The sequence below is a fragment of the Pichia membranifaciens genome, assembly GCF_001661235.1.
Source record: "Pichia membranifaciens NRRL Y-2026 unplaced genomic scaffold PICMEscaffold_3, whole genome shotgun sequence".
In the NCBI taxonomy this organism is placed as follows: Eukaryota; Fungi; Ascomycota; class Pichiomycetes; order Pichiales; family Pichiaceae; genus Pichia; species Pichia membranifaciens.
Genome location: NW_017566984.1, coordinates 1,172,726 through 1,188,274, shown reverse-complemented (window position 1 = coordinate 1,188,274; position 15,549 = coordinate 1,172,726). Strand labels below are relative to the sequence as shown.

Below are 15,549 nucleotides of genomic sequence, written 5' to 3'. Positions count from 1 at the left end.
ATAAAAATGAATGCGGGCCTCTTGATATCGTTACCCGTTTACGTATCTCCATTGAAGCTGAGATGAATCATGCTAAAGAAAAGTTTGAAAAGCTTGCAATCAAAATACTGCCAGTGATGCTAATAGAAATTATGGACATATCTACCCAACCAATGTGAGGAGCTACGAACAGCCACAAATATATTGCTACTAAAATATGCTAAACTGGAGAAGGCAAGCTTCCAAGTTAAGAAAAAGCAAGCGAAACAAACTGTTGAGCATTTTTATTTCTACTATGAATATTATATTATTGGGAAGCATCCTTTTACGACAAAAAGGAAATTAAAATATATAATATAGTAATTAAACTGAAATCATCTAAAAAATTCACCCAGAATACCAGTAACTTCACAAGCTACGGTAAATGTAGAGGTATTACTTTTGCAACAAATCGGGGAAAAATATTTCAAGACTGCGGCTTATCAGAAACTGAAATGCAGTATAAAAACCTTTTTAATCTTGTGGAATTTGCCTATGGCTAAATGAAGGAAAAAGGAAGTCTATAAGTTGAAAAGGGTTGGACCGGCGTCACTTGATATCTTTGCAGAGTAAGCCTTTGTCTGAACAGTTTTCACAAAATGTATGGAAATTTACCCCAAGAGTATAAACCTAACCTTTCAATGCCAGAAACTTTGATAATATAGATGATTGTAAAATTTTCCTCGGTTTGCGATGGGAATTATTTCAGATTCAGGCCATATTACCGGTTTAGAAGAAAATGGTAATCAAGACAAAAAAAATGACCAGAATAGTGAATGGGAAAGTATAGATTCCTCATTAGACGATCGGATAATGTTGAGAAAGCCAGAATTGTTTGGCCTGATCTAGATCTAAACTGGATCATGTCAGTTATAAACATCGAATCTGCAAAATGTTATGAGAAAATCGCTGAAAATTCCGAAAAACACATCGTTTGTAGCACGCCATGAGATAATGAACGTAACCGAGCTAGTAACAATGAATGTTCTATAAACTCAATCCACATACTTCGGCGTCAGCATATTTTTTTTTAGTATTTTAAAAAAATGATTCTTCAATTTTTTTAGCTACCTGGTTGCTTCTTGGGGTTAGTGCATTGCTATTGAGTAGGTACTATGTTACGACTGTGCTAACCACTATTTAAGATCTGCTTGGTTGAAAAGCATAAACATCCTACGGTTCCATTGATAATGATTACGTCATCAGTTTTTTTATCAGAACTGCGCCCCCTGGTTAAACGGTGCGCAACTCCGTAATTTCAGTTTCTCCGCGATAGGAATCCAAAAAGGGGGATTTTAAGAGTAGGCGATGATAGTCTACCGCCAAGAGAACAAAAGGGCTTAGCTCTTGGCACAACTTGTACCTCACAAAGAAAACAACCAGGTACCTTAACCAATGCGGGTTGCGGCGGTAGCAGCCGTAAATAGAAGTTTTCACCCGGTGAAATCAGCGCTGTGCCGTCCCAGGTGTTTTCCTAGATTACGGCTCATCTTAGTACATGCGCAATAGCCGAAAGTCAAGTCCAGTAAAAATAGAACACGCTGAGCAGAACGTAGACCCAAAACTTGTATGACCTAGTTTACTTTCCTTTCTTCCAGCTAACGATCGAACTGTCACCCAACAGGAACCTACGATGCAAAAAGTGACATCCTTACATACCTTTATTTAACAGGTTGTCTCAGCTACTTGTCTTTACATGGTGCACTTATTTCTGTTTATCAATCGATCAGTTTCCATCCAAACATGAAACGCGCAACACCACAAACTATCTTCAGCTGCAGTTCCTGGGAGTCTATTTCCTAAACACAGTTTGCCATGTCATGTGACCACAACAAGCCACTCGGAGTTTTCTTACGTCATCAGACTGGTCAGTTCCTGCCACGTGCAGAGTATCTTCAACACATGCACATATACAAGTCAGCAAGTATATCACTAGTGTATACACGGCGAACTGAAAAACAGCCAAAAGCGGGAGGCCGACGTGGCGGGGGAAAAGTGAAGCACGAGGATTCGTCGTTAACGGAGCTCACTCGCGCACGGCTTCGGCATACCGTAAGATCCTCCACTGCATGCGTGTGTGAAAACGTGTGTGTACCTGTCTGGGGTATCCCGCCTTTACACAGTATGGTCTCGCAAAAGCTCCCAAGGCAAGGCTAAAACTAAACGCCGTGTTCTCGATCGTCCCTCGGAATGAAGCAGGCATTACTAGATCTAGCAGTCACACAAGGTATCTGGCGATTCACACAACACTCCAGTGAGAGTCCTTCAAACGCTCCCGCTCGCAAGTCGGACTCAGCTTTATGCGCTAACGTCATGCAGCATAATCCCAAAGACCTGCAAGCAGAGATCGCAAAATGTGAGCACAGGGTTTTTCCACGTATCTGTAGTATCAACTGACAAGGTTCGGGATTTCCAGTCGATTGCTGGAAAACAATAGTTCAAGGTAAAAACCGGGGCATTCGAAAATTACTCCTAGCTAATTCGCGGGGCTGTAGCTCCCTGGGGCGGAAAGGATTTATCGGCCTCTAAGTGGATAAGCGGCCGCACATGTTCGAGGAGTTCAGCAACAGCCATTCGGTCTCGGGTAAGCCGTCTCAGAGTCCACGGTAAGGTTGCAGCAGCCGTGGCCGTCGTGAGAGCCAGTACGCTTCTGCGAGAGTGTACACACAGCTGGCTGTGCAGTGTGACATTGTCGGTGTGTCTAAAAAAAAATAGGCACAAGAACCGACTGTCCAATTAACTCCCATGCTGTCGGGGCTCTCGGTGCGTGGTTGCTCTATAGGACCGAAATCAAGCTTATTTTTGTCTGTTCCTTCGAGGCAGTCCGTGCTTCAACCAGAACCCTACACCACGCATTAAGTCCGCCAAAGTCGTCGAATTTGTCCTTCCAGTCTCTGCTGCTTCTTTTTCTGGGGTATATATATTTCAAACGTTTCCTTCACAGGCCTGTCTGCTCGTTCTCCCTGTTTTGTCTGCCCGTGTCTATTTCTGACACTCGTTAAATTCTTTTCTTCTTCTTTTTCAGTCCTTTGTTGAAATCAAGAGCAACGTTTTTGCATTGGTAAAGGCCGTTCAGTAAGGAATACACATTCATCATGGCTGACGTTTTCAATGTGCAAATTTTTTTCATTGTCTTCAGAGAAGCCTTAGAGGCAATCATTGTTATCTCTGTCCTTCTTGCTTTCGTTAAGCAGTCCATCGGTGAGGCTAACCAGAAGTTGGCCAGAAAGATTAAAATCCAGATTTGGTGTGGTTCCATTGCAGGTGTGATTATCTGTTTGGGTATCGGTGGTGGTTTCATCGGTGCATACTACACCCTCGGTAAAGATATTTGGGGTGGGGCAGAAGACCTTTGGGAAGGTATTTTCTGTATCATCGCCACAGTGTTGATCTCTTTGATGGGTATCGCGATGGTTAGAATCAACAAACTTCAAAAGAAATGGAGAATCAAAATTGCCAGAGCAATCGTCACTCCTCCAGCTAAGAAGGCCGACCGTCTGAAAATTGGTTACCTGCTCAAGAAATACGCTATGTTCATCTTACCTTTCATCACTACATTGAGAGAAGGTTTGGAAGCAGTTGTTTTCGTTGGTGGTGTTGGTATCTCTGAAGCTTCAGCTAGAGCTTTCCCATTGCCTGTCGTGTGTGGTTTGATTGCTGGTTTGGCTGTTGGTGGTTTCTTGTACTACGGTGGTTCTGCTGTCTCATTGCAAATTTTCCTCTGTATTTCAACTGCCATCTTATATTTAATTGCAGCAGGTCTATTTTCTAGAGGTGTCTGGTACTTGCAAACAGATCATTTCAACAAACAGACTGGTGGTGATGCTTCCGAAAACGGCTCTGGGCCCGGTACTTACAACATCCACCAAAGTGTGTGGCATGTCAACTGCTGCAACCCAGAGCTTGACAATGGTTGGGATGTCTTTAATGCTCTATTGGGGTGGCAAAATTCTGCCACGTATGGTTCAGTCATTTCATACAACATCTACTGGTTATCCGTCATTGTCTTACTATCCTTAATGCTTTTTGAGGAAAAGAAAGGACACTTGCCTTTCGTTTCTATCGGTTTTAGACACTTGAACCCTCTTTACTACATCAAAAACAAGAAGAAGGACGAGTTGTCGAATGAGGAAGCCGACAGATTGTTTGAACAAGCTAAGATGCAAATTCACAATCACGCTGAAGAGCAAGAATTGAACGAAGTTCATGAAGCAACCCAGTTAAACAGCACCGCCAAGGCTTACTGAATATGATTGAGGTTCTCCCTGGTAACATTAGGTTCAGTTTTACCTTTTTGGGACAAAATCATCCAGTGAATTAATCAAATTTAATATTACTTAAATCTTTTAATATAATCCGCTTACTTTCCTTTGTTTAATTTAATGTCTTTCAGTGTTTAGACAGTCAAATAAATTGTTGCTTTTTAGCATGTTATTCTTGCTAAAGAAACACATTTTGTTCTGATGTCTAGTTAACTGTGTTAGACGATTTTAGGAATATTAATAAACTCAAGTCAAACATTGTTTTTATCTCCAAATGCTCACTCAAAAATGTGATCAAGTTAGTGAGTGCCGTATATTGTCACTTAAATATTTGGTATATTGTGAAATAGTTAATATAAATGGAAATATACAAAATGTGTTGGAATCAGCAGTATTCTTTTAAACTCTCCCCATTTTCTCCGATTATGGATTTGATGGCGGAAATGATGCTAGAGTGGACTGTTTTTGAGGCTGCAATAACACCTTGACTGTTTAAAGTACGACCATAACCAAAATCTAAGTCATTGCCATAAATGTCGGTGACCATGCCGCCACTTTCATTCACAAGAAGATACCCCGCAGCATGATCCCAGATCTTTTCTCTATAGTTAGGGTTTGTCGGTAATCTCAAATAGATTTCAGCGTCTCCCTTGGAAAGAGCACAGTATTTAGCTTGTGAATCTAAGTTCACAGAAGGTTGGCTGATGCCTAATTTGGCCTTGATGAGGCCTTGTAACCCGTGTGATGAGTGACCTTTCTCAACACCTTCTAGAACTCTAGCCTGGTCTAAACCATATTCGTTGTGAACAGTAATGTTGGAGGAGGTGTTTAATGGGTATGAAATGTCTTCATTCAAATCTTGGAAGTATGAACCATATCCTTTGATTGCGGTGAACAAACCACCCCTTTTAGAACCCGGGTCACGAAGGGAGTGTGGAAGGTTCGGGCAACCTATAACACCAACTTTTACCTCTCCGTCGACAATCAGAGCTAGGCACACTGCATACTGATCGCCTCTGAGAAAACCCTTAGTCCCGTCAATAGGGTCCAAAGCCCAAATTCTTCCCTTTTTACCACCTTTTGAGTTACCTTTATCAATTGAGTTGCATAACCCTTCAGCGGATTCAAGCCTACCCAATTTCGAGTCATGAGCAGCATCTGCCTGTTGAATGGTCTCCACGTGGCTGTAAATCAAGTCCTCAATCTTTTTCTCCTTGATTAAAGCCGAGTCTTCTTCCCCGACAACTTCGTCACCCGGAAAATTTTTCAGAATTGCGTTTATGATGATTGCCTGTGAGCCGAAGTCACCAACCGTGACAGGGGAGTGGTCCTGCTTGTCAATACTTTGTTCGTTCAGGTGCTCCTCGCTCACTTTGCGTGTCAAAAGCGCTGCTCTTTTCACTGCGAGCTGTGCAATATATGCCTCCTTCACGTACTGTGTAGCCAAACTAATACTCATTTTCCTGACTGCAGAATTAAACAAGCCCATTCATCTCCACAGAAGTTTTCAGGCATCTAGATCTTCTTCTTCTTTTCCTCTTTTTCTGCATATCCTTTTTGTCCACCGTGACAAAGAATGATTCATTCATCTCCGTTCGACACAGCCCGGAATTGCATTTGCCGCGGCTTACGTAAGGCAACAACTTTTCAAGTCTGTCGTACAGTTGGTACTTGGTACTTCGTACAGTTCGTATAAGTCGTTCACATGAATTCATTTGTTCATCAACCGTATTTTAACAAAAGCATAAAATCCAGCCTTTACATCAGGTGAACTGATTGTTTTTCTTGAAGGAGGTTGTGAAGGGTGTTTTTGTTGCTGTTTGCGTTTGAACGATACATACAATGTCACAATTGAACCCAGTAACGATTAATAAAGATTTTGGAGGAGCTATAGGAGCTAGCACGTTGACTGTTTTCCTACCTCTCGTTGTACTGTTTTTGTACTTGGCTTGCAACGATCAATATATTGCAGAAGGAGTGAAGATAGATGCTTCCAAGGTTGCTGCTATATTCAAAGAACAGGTTTTGAATGATTGGAAGAATGTGTTTTTTAACTCAGAATGTTGGGTATTTTACCTTTCTTGGTTTTTCACATTGGTTGGATTGGACATATTCATTCCAGGGAAGGTAATTTCTGGAGTTCAATTGCGTGATGGAACTAAATTGAAATACACTATCAATGGCTTCCAACTTGTTGGATTTTTGCTTGTTGTTCTCAGCTCCAGAGTTTACCTATACGGTTTTCATTTACCAGAATTGGATTTTTTATACGATAACTTCCTTGGCATGATGGCTACCTCATGGATCTTTTCTATTCTTCTCAGCTTCTTTGTTTACTTCAGCTCCTTTTTGAATCTTTCAGGGAATCAAAAAAATGGTAAGGGTACTAAGGAGAGAATACTAAGTGTTGGTGGTAACTCAGGGAATTTTCTTTTTGACTGGTTTATTGGTAGAGAATTGAACCCTAGAATCGGGGAATGGGACATTAAATTGTTTTGTGAATTGAGACCGGGATTATTACTTTGGTCTCTTCTCAATTTGGCGTCTTTACAAAGGCAGTACCAAAGACTTGGTTATGTCACAAATTCAATGGTTTTAGTGAATGTTTTGCAGTTCATTTATGTGATTGACGGCGTTTTGAACGAAGAGGGATGCTTGACAATGATGGATATCACTACTGACGGCTTCGGATTTATGCTAGCTTTTGGTGATTTGTGCTGGGTCCCATTCTGTTATTGTTTACAGAGTAGGTACTTATCATTGGTTGAAATCAACCTCTCGAGCATAGCCGTTTCGATCGTTATTGGTGTTATGATAACCGGATTTTACATTTTCAAAGCATCAAATATACAGAAAAATAAGTTTAGGCAAGGGAAATTGCCACATTTGAGATCTATACAAACTGATAGAGGAACTAAGTTGTTGATTGAGGGATGGTGGGGTGTTTCACAACACATTAACTATTTTGGGGATATGCTCGTGGCCCTCAGTTGGTGTCTTCCAACTGGTTTCAATACCATATTGACGTATTTCTATGTGATTTATTTTTCAGCATTATTACTCCACAGACAGACTAGAGACGAAGAGAAATGCAAAAACAAATACGGTAAATATTGGACTGAGTATGAAAGACATGTTCCATATAAGATTATACCCTATGTTTACTGAATAGCTTTTTAAACTTAATTTTACTGTTCATTTTAGATTTTATTTTATACAGTTGTAGCACAAACTATTGTAATTTCTTTTCGAAGTCAAATGGCTTTTCAAAAGCGCCATAGCTGATTTGCATACTATTCAACCATCCTAATGCAATGCTTAGCAACCATGCCAAAAATAATAGCACGATCGTACCCATCCAAATGCCTGTTGAAAAGAAGCCATACTTATCAAATAGTGAGCCATCAACCACTATATGCTTCTTGGTATTGGTTTGTGATCCAGAGGTATAAGCGTTGATGTCTGACTTTTCATAAATTTCAGCAAGTTGATCTTCCAAAAGCTCGTTAACTTCCTCGAATGACTCTTGTAATTCCCTCTCGACTTCTTCGTAGTCAATATCTTCTCTTTTGCTGTTGTTATTGATCTTCTTTCTGTTGAGCGAGTGGTTGAGTTTTAAAGATGCTTGGTTCAGTACAGCGTCTGAAGGATTGACAAATGTAGGCAAGCCTTGAATAATTACTTTTGAGTCGTCAGAAAACTGAAGTATTTTTTTCAAGTCATCCTTTGCGCTGTCTTTGTATATCTCAAAGACCTTTACTTGAAAATTTACGTCCTTCATAACTTCAACCCAACTATCGTCTGATTGGGAAGCAATAATGGCACCAGAGCATTCTTCACCCATAATGTTGTCAACTGCATCTTCAACTGTTCTGTAGACCACATGATCGGACACAGTGCTCAAAGAGTACTGCTCGACGAACTCTTGAGTGATATCGGATTCATCTAGACCATGGAATCTAACGTATGTGATGCTTTGTTCAGGGGAATTTAAACAAATTGAGTCTGTTATCTGTTTTACCTTCTCAGACGTTTTTTGTATGGTTTCGATATCTCTGAAAGAGACTTCTCTTGAAGCCAGTGCGCTTGAACTTATCAACAAAGGTGCCGTGTTTTCGAACGACGCAGCGGATGACAGCCCAGAAAGTGCAGAAACAATAAGAAGGGGAGATCTCATACTTTTGAATTTCATTATCCGTTGTTTTCTTATTAATTGTCTCCTGGACGTTGTATTAGTGCCCCCAATCGTCTTGCATTTCCACCATTTGATACAACCTTTTGAGAAAAGGCAGCACATCTTCTTCTTAGAGGGAGCAGCCAGGCTCCGAGGCGAGGAGGGCAGCTGTTGAGCACCGGGTAATATTCAGTCACGTGCGCACATGAATGTGGAAGAAGGAAAAAGATAGTTCGCTTAACTCACACTGATGAGACTCTGATATACAAGTATACAAATGCAGGGGGGATGACCGATGCGTAAATAGGTGGACCCAGAAACTTCACTGTGTCACACAACTCATGCAAAAGAAACGCTCTTCTTCTTGCTATTGTGGTTAACCTCCTTAGCTAAGTCTTTCTTTGTCTCCTTGGCACTCTTCCTTCTGGCAGATCTGGCAAGACTTGCCTTTTCTTTGATGTTCGCCTTGGCGTTCTCTAGCTTAGCCTTCTTAGCATCCTCCTTTCCTTCCATCTCCTTTCTCCGGAGGTCTCGTATTTCTTCTAAACGCTTACTTTTTTCTAGCTTACTTTCGTTGACAAGATCTCTCTCGTCATTCACCTGCTTGATGAGCCTCTGCAAAGTATTGGTATCATCGTCTGAAATAAACTTCTTTCCCTTCTTACCACGTTTCACGATGGCCCCAGGAACAATAGCTTTGTTGAGCTGGGGAATACCCAACTCTTTTTCGGTGTACTCACGCTCTTTCTTTTTCTTACCGTATAATTGTGTACTCCGAAGATGTTTCTTTAAGTCTTTTCCTCTCAGCATCCTCTTGGAAGCTTTAGGAGTCAAGTTAGGCTGGTTTTGAAGGAGGTTTCTAGCATGTGAATCACTTCTGATCTCCGGCTCAACTTCACGTTGCTTGTTCATAACATTTTTTCTTTTCGCACTTTTGGTCTGCTTGTTGATGGACATGACTGATGGATTATGCTGGATAATATCTAGTCAAGTTAAAGATACTTCTCATGAAATATATACTATACACTTCAATATTGTCAGAAACGTAGAAAACTGGTTATCTTATAACAAATTTTTTTATAAAAAAATGGTGCTGAAAAAAAAAAAGGATTTTCACTTGTGCTTACGTAAAACATTTCAAAAAACGTCTTCTCTATCTTCAGCACCATCAAAGGACATGTTGTCTAAAGAGGTTGTCTCAGATTGGTCAGCTGATATGGGTTGCCGGCTGAATAATCTACTTATCACAATTCGGTTTATCTCCAAATCATGCCTGTTGAACTTTCCGCTATCCTCATCGTAACCTTCTATAGTAGTTGAAAAATTACACCCTCGTGTTTTGAACTCATTATGTTTACTCACTACCGTGCTGACAAAATCTTCAATTGTCTGTAGTCTCAAAATTTTCTTCTCTTTGCTTTTAAGTAAAAAATCCGCATCGTTTAGCACATCAGGATTTGATGGGGGCTCTATCGGATTCATCAACGTAGTTTGAAGAACATCTGGAATATTCTGATCACTTTGATTCTTTTCATTTCCACTTGATTGCACGGTAGAATGGCTAAATAACTTACTAAATTCAAGTTGCATCTTTTCATCCTTAATTTTATCAAAATAAGAGACATTTTTTGCTACTGCACTGGGTATACTATTGCAAATCAACACAATATACTTATCAATGCATGGTCTTAACTTTAATCCTATTTGAGAGTCACTCGAAAGATCCATTTTGATAAAATGATCACTGAATAGCAAAAATGCAATTTTTTGCAAGCTTTCAACATTGTACCTTGTCTCAAATTCTAGCCTATCAAGATTCACCGGTATAAAACCCTTGTTCAATGGAGGAAAATTTCGCTCTATATCATTGTTATCTATGATATTACTACTGGCATTTTCTTTTGCGTGATTACTATCATCATCAAAGTATTTAAGCCTCTCCAAATCTTCACAATCTAAATCCATCATTTCAGGGAAATCTTTTACAATCTTCACTTTATCAGAGTTAGTTCTATCATTTCCAAGCTGTTGGCACTTTGTTGCAAATTCTTCGGCTACATTGGTATTTGGTAGGGTATAATACTTGAAAGCATTTTCTAAGTATTGTAGCGAATTAATCTCTGTAAACTTATCGGAAGAGGTTTTGATGATGATGTTGTTAACACAATCAATTTTATAATTTGGAATTAAGCCTTTATTGTAAATCTTGATCAGTAACCGTTCAAATGATAAGTTTGTAACATTGAGCTTTTTTGTGAAGTAGTTAAATTTTACCTTTTCAAACACAGGAATATGCTCAATAATATAATTCGTGTAAAAGAGCTCTTTTAGTTGGGGCATAAAATCATCTATTATCTGATAATCACCAATATTGCAGACAAAGTTATCTCGATTGACAATGGTATTAAATCTATAGATATCCATGTTTTGGAATGCAGCATACATATCCATCAGGTTCTCAATCAATTTAATTTTGATAAAACCTTGGAAATCACTCGATTGAAAAGGGTTGACTTCAGATTGAGAAAGTATTGAGCTTAAAATAAATTTCACAAGAACATGCACTCTCCTTTTATCACCACAATCATTGAAACTTTTGAAAGCAACTTGAAGGTAATTATTTGCTGCTTTAAAATCGCCTGAATACATTGACACTAATCCTGATCCCTCATTAATAGCCCCTAAAATTCTTGACTGCGGAATACCAGAGATCAAGTTATTTGCTGTTTCTGTTAACCTTTTAAGCTCTAAAGTATTACCTTTTTTGCTTAGGAGTAAAAGTATTTGGGCAGCCAAGATATCTAAGTGATACGTGCTTTTAATTGATTCATTTGCACTGATTATTTCATTCCCTAGAACTGAGAGTATTCCAGATGCTTGATCTAAATCTCCAGCATTCAAACAACAATTAGCAATGCATAGTTGAACTTTTATTTTCAATTTTTTGTTCGAAGTCTCATTTTGTTGTTCAGGTGAAAGCTGATGTATATATTGCTGAAACTTTAGAAATATGTTCTTGGCTAACAATATCTCATAATTTTCTCTGTCTATTCTGTTCACAATTTTGAAAAGTGATGAGTTAAAATATAATGTAGTAAGGTGTGGGTCGTCTTTCATGTCAAATAATCTTGTGAGTAATTCAAGTATCTTATCTAGATCTTTCTCGCTTTCATAAACCTTTATCAACTGCTTCAATGATTTGAACACATAAGTTGAAGTGGCATGCTGATTGCTTAAAATTACTTCAAACAATTTAGCTGCATCAACCAAATTGTCCTCCTCCTTTAAATTTTTGGCTTGGAAGTATAAACTTTCCTCGTCAAAACTCTTTGCCTTTTCGTCGAGTCCATCCTTACTTTCATCGATAGCTTCATCCTCCTCAAACGAAAGTTCCTCCTCTTCATCATCATCATACATATCCTCTTCCCAGTCAGACATGTTGTGTTTAATTTAAGAGCTTATAAACATCAATTGCTATGATCAAAGCTTTCACAAATACGATAATCGTTTAGCATAATGAATGCTTTAACAGTCCGAGATACATCCCAAAAATGTAAATTTCTTACATAATCGTTATCCTAACTTTGTATGTCGCCAATAGTACTAACCTTGTCACTATGGCAAAAAGTAATCAGTACTGCACTAGCGTACCATAAACAAGTGGCTTGAAAACCTGTCACGATTAAGTTTTGGTGCTTCTATAAGATTACAAAATTTTAGCCCTATAACTAAGAAAGTAAACCCTTTTTGGTATGTAAAACCTTTTCCACCCGTTGTATTCTTAAGTTGGTATTATATGGATCTCAGCAGCAAAGACGCTTTCAGTCACTATTATGAAATCAATTTAAGGCATAGTACTAGCCTGAAGTCACATTTTCAGAAAAATCCTGCTCAAAATAGACCAATATCTTGATGACTATAGAAACTTCTAATCTGGACACTTGACCTGTCGATGATGATCACAAATCGTATTACATTAGTTTGGTTGCTGCTGAGATAACAGCTAAAATATAGCGGTAACTGATGCCTAGTTCTCTTACATTCCTAAATGCATTTAACTGTTTTGAGCGTTCAGTCCCTTGTTTTTGAGTGTAAATATCGGTTGAGATGAATGAAATTGTCAAAATTTGGTGATACTGAGCTCTTGAAACCGCTCTTCCAACTCCATTTGCTCGTAGTCAATTATCTCGTTTAACTCCTCCTGTATAATGTCGTCATCGTAATCAGCGTCATAGTCTGTATCTTCCATCAATGTGTCTACGATCCTATTATGATTAATCGTGGCTTCTTTGGAAAGTTCGTGCTTCAATCTGTTTTCATCTCTGCGGAGCGCAAAATCGATATTCTCCAACTTCTCTTTGAACCGGTGATGTCGTTTGCCAAAGGCTCTGAGGTTAGTGGTATTGGTGCATGAGCTTCGGATAACGTTGCTCCCTATGAATTCTGCATCATCCACCACGTTTCCCAGAGTGCGAGTATGACTCGGTGTGTAGTCTTTGTGTGCAATATTTTGGCGTGATGGGTTCAAATGGGCGCTTTGTGCGTTCAATAATTGTGAGTTCAACATCGATATAGAACCGTGTCTGTTGCTCGGTACGTCTTCTTTGCCGTCATCTCCGAGATCAACCTCATTACCGAGTGAGGTACATGTTGAGAGTGAGAAAAGCGTGGAGTTTGCAGATGACTCGGAAGAGATGATCGTATCGTCGTGTTCTCCTCTATACCTCGTAGATATCGGACTGCTCGGAATCATGGTGCACGACATGTCTTGATCACACGTATATTTCCGATACTTTCTTCGCCCTCCAGCCAGTCCCTGTGGCTGAGGATGGTGTTTGTTGTTAACTGGCTTCATTATATAGACCCCTGTTACCACCTGGTCAAGAGATGAGAGTCATTAACTACCATGGCACCCCCCAGACGGGCCCAAATTCCCCGTCTTTGGTTCCGTTCCGATGTTGTTCCGAGACAGAAGATTGTTCCCGCCTGTCATTAAAAAATGTCATGATTACATAACCTTTGCAGTCGATCGCCCCAGAATAGCCACAAGCACTTTTTCTGACTTCCTTCTGTAGCGGGTTTGACTTCTCCACGGCGTCTGACTTCTGCAGCTTGCTGCGTCTCCGAGAGAAAGTTCAGTCATACCGATCATGGACATGAGAAAAGTTCACGAAGAAAACGACTTCAAGGTTTCGAATCTAAATAGTAGCAAACGTGCAATTGCTTGAGCTACCAACTCTGGAATCACGTGAATAGTACCTAACAAGCCAAACATGCTTTCCAGATTAGTATCTAATTCTGCAAGAAAGAATGCGTTCTCCACCATCAAGGTACGTGATAAGGAAAAAAGTGCTAGAATCAAGGTCTTTTTCATCTTCCTCAATAGGTCACCATATCATCGGTATACTAACACATCAACTGGCACCTCCTTTTGTTGTTATATCTCCTGTTTTTTTCCAGCGCTCTTACGCTTTGAGTGCTCAAGCCCAAGCCTTGATTTCCAAGAATGTCAAGGACATCGACCCGGAGATGTACGAAATTTTGCAATTGGAAAAGGCAAGACAGAAGAACTCGATCACTTTGATTCCATCTGAGAACTTCACTTCTCAGGCCGTCATGGATTTGTTGGGATCAGCAATGCAAAACAAGTATTCTGAGGGTTATCCTGGTGAGAGATACTATGGCGGTAATGAGTTTATTGACATGGCCGAATCTCTTTGCCAAAAAAGAGCCTTAGAGGCATTTGGCTTGAACCCAGAAGAATGGGGAGTCAACGTCCAATCCTTATCCGGTGCCCCAGGTAACCTTTATGCCTACTCTGCCATTCTAGAAGTTGGTGATAGGTTGATGGGACTTGATTTACCTCATGGTGGACATTTATCCCACGGTTACCAGACACCTTCCACTAAGATCTCCTACATTTCCAAGTACTTTCAGACTATGCCTTACAGATTGGATGAAAAGACTGGTTTGATCGATTACGACATGTTGGAGAAGACTGCAGTTTTGTTCAGACCAAAGATTATCGTTGCAGGAGCGTCTGCATACCCAAGAGTCATTGATTACAAGAGAATGAAGCAGATTGCCGACAAAGTCGGAGCGTACTTGTTGTCAGACATGGCGCATATCTCCGGCCTAGTCTCTGCAGGTGTCACTGAGTCACCATTCCCTTACTCCGACATCGTCACAACCACAACTCACAAGTCGTTGAGAGGCCCAAGAGGTGCTATGATCTTTTTCAGAAAAGGTATTAGAAAGGTCACCAAGAAGGGAAAGGAGATTCCATACGATTTAGAAAAGAAGATCAACTTCTCTGTTTTTCCAGCTCACCAAGGTGGTCCTCACAACCACACCATTTCTGCCTTGTCCGTTGCTTTGAAACAAGCACAAACATCAGAATACAAGGAATATCAAGCCGACATTGTAAAGAACGCGTCAGTTTTTGCCGATGCCTTAGCCAATAAAGGTTTCGATTTGGTTTCTGGTGGTACCGACACACACCTAATCTTGGTCGACTTGAGATCAAAAAATATTGATGGTGCAAGAGTTGAGGCCGTTTTGGAAAAGATCAACATTGCAGCAAACAAAAACACTGTTCCAGGTGACAAATCCGCTCTTTTCCCATCCGGTTTGAGAGTTGGGACTCCAGCAATGACAACTAGAGGATTTTTAGCTGACGAATTCAAGGCGGTTGCTGACTACATGGACAAGGCTGTCAAGATTGCCATCAAACTCAAGGCAAAGGAGGAAGGTGCAACTCCAAAGGAAAAGTTGGCACACTTTAAAAAGTTGGCTGCAGAGGACCCAGAGGTGCAAGCACTTGACAAAGAGGTGGTTGAATTTGTTTCAAAGTACCCTGTTCCAGGTGAGCTATAGATGTCCCCGTATATCTTTTGAATATCCTGCATTTTCTCTCTTTTTACCGCTATTTCTCATAACAGTAAAATATACATGTTTGTGTTACGTAATATTTCTTTTCCTCGCCTGTTGACAAATTTCCTATTGATCACGAAAGGTAAATAAATAAATAACACGGAGAAAACAGAAGGGTTTAGCAAGCTAATGCCCTTGTTGTTTGACTGCAAAAGTGCTTGA

General features: G+C 40.0%; 11 protein-coding genes across 11 annotated transcripts; 6 read left to right on the top strand and 5 right to left on the bottom strand.

Moving 5' to 3' along the window:
- Positions 1-647: 647 nt before the first annotated feature.
- Positions 648-1,037, top strand: PICMEDRAFT_16591 (hypothetical protein; the record flags this gene model as incomplete). The annotated part of the gene is made up of 1 exon (XM_019161271.1): positions 648-1,037. A coding segment is annotated over exon 1 (151 nt), but the record flags the coding sequence as incomplete, so codon positions are not given.
- Positions 1,038-1,639: 602 nt separating this feature from the next.
- PICMEDRAFT_136200 (hypothetical protein) lies at positions 1,640-2,644 on the top strand. The gene has a single exon (XM_019160085.1). The coding sequence runs from the start codon at positions 1,834-1,836 to the stop codon at positions 2,173-2,175; it is 342 nt and encodes a 113-aa protein (XP_019017876.1). The 5' UTR covers positions 1,640-1,833; the 3' UTR covers positions 2,176-2,644.
- On the top strand, positions 2,209-2,415 carry PICMEDRAFT_58993 (hypothetical protein; the record flags this gene model as incomplete). Its single annotated transcript, XM_019163334.1, has 1 exon — positions 2,209-2,415. The coding sequence occupies one exon, from the start codon at positions 2,209-2,211 to the stop codon at positions 2,413-2,415; it is 207 nt and encodes a 68-aa protein (XP_019017877.1).
- A 116-nt stretch (positions 2,645-2,760) lies between the features above and the next one.
- On the top strand, positions 2,761-4,265 carry PICMEDRAFT_63653 (hypothetical protein; the record flags this gene model as incomplete). The annotated part of the gene is made up of 1 exon (XM_019163474.1): positions 2,761-4,265. Exon 1 carries the CDS (start codon positions 3,114-3,116, stop codon positions 4,263-4,265), a length of 1,152 nt encoding a protein of 383 aa, XP_019017875.1. The 5' UTR covers positions 2,761-3,113.
- A 104-nt stretch (positions 4,266-4,369) lies between these two features.
- On the bottom strand, positions 4,370-5,849 carry PICMEDRAFT_16589 (hypothetical protein). Its single transcript, XM_019161270.1, has one exon. The coding sequence runs from the start codon at positions 5,737-5,739 to the stop codon at positions 4,666-4,668; it is 1,074 nt and encodes a 357-aa protein (XP_019017874.1). The 5' UTR covers positions 5,740-5,849; the 3' UTR covers positions 4,370-4,665.
- A 273-nt stretch (positions 5,850-6,122) lies between these two features.
- PICMEDRAFT_33309 (hypothetical protein) lies at positions 6,123-7,448 on the top strand (the record flags this gene model as incomplete). The annotated part of the gene is made up of 1 exon (XM_019162811.1): positions 6,123-7,448. The coding sequence occupies one exon, from the start codon at positions 6,123-6,125 to the stop codon at positions 7,446-7,448; it is 1,326 nt and encodes a 441-aa protein (XP_019017873.1).
- Positions 7,449-7,512: 64 nt separating this feature from the next.
- Positions 7,513-8,457, bottom strand: PICMEDRAFT_11735 (hypothetical protein; the record flags this gene model as incomplete). Its single annotated transcript, XM_019159832.1, has 1 exon — positions 7,513-8,457. The coding sequence occupies one exon, from the start codon at positions 8,455-8,457 to the stop codon at positions 7,513-7,515; it is 945 nt and encodes a 314-aa protein (XP_019017872.1).
- A 261-nt stretch (positions 8,458-8,718) lies between these two features.
- PICMEDRAFT_16586 (hypothetical protein) lies at positions 8,719-9,468 on the bottom strand. Its single transcript, XM_019161268.1, has one exon. The coding sequence runs from the start codon at positions 9,409-9,411 to the stop codon at positions 8,794-8,796; it is 618 nt and encodes a 205-aa protein (XP_019017871.1). The 5' UTR covers positions 9,412-9,468; the 3' UTR covers positions 8,719-8,793.
- Positions 9,469-9,591: 123 nt separating this feature from the next.
- PICMEDRAFT_72796 (hypothetical protein) lies at positions 9,592-11,892 on the bottom strand (the record flags this gene model as incomplete). Its single annotated transcript, XM_019164298.1, has 1 exon — positions 9,592-11,892. One exon carries the CDS (start codon positions 11,890-11,892, stop codon positions 9,592-9,594), a length of 2,301 nt encoding a protein of 766 aa, XP_019017870.1.
- A 682-nt stretch (positions 11,893-12,574) lies between these two features.
- PICMEDRAFT_58986 (hypothetical protein) lies at positions 12,575-13,309 on the bottom strand (the record flags this gene model as incomplete). Its single annotated transcript, XM_019163333.1, has 1 exon — positions 12,575-13,309. The coding sequence occupies one exon, from the start codon at positions 13,307-13,309 to the stop codon at positions 12,575-12,577; it is 735 nt and encodes a 244-aa protein (XP_019017869.1).
- A 319-nt stretch (positions 13,310-13,628) lies between these two features.
- PICMEDRAFT_16583 (hypothetical protein) lies at positions 13,629-15,492 on the top strand. Its single transcript, XM_019161267.1, has 2 exons — positions 13,629-13,784; positions 13,915-15,492. Exons 1-2 carry the CDS (start codon positions 13,728-13,730, stop codon positions 15,328-15,330), a joined length of 1,473 nt encoding a protein of 490 aa, XP_019017868.1. The 5' UTR covers positions 13,629-13,727; the 3' UTR covers positions 15,331-15,492.
- Positions 15,493-15,549: the final 57 nt, after the last annotated feature.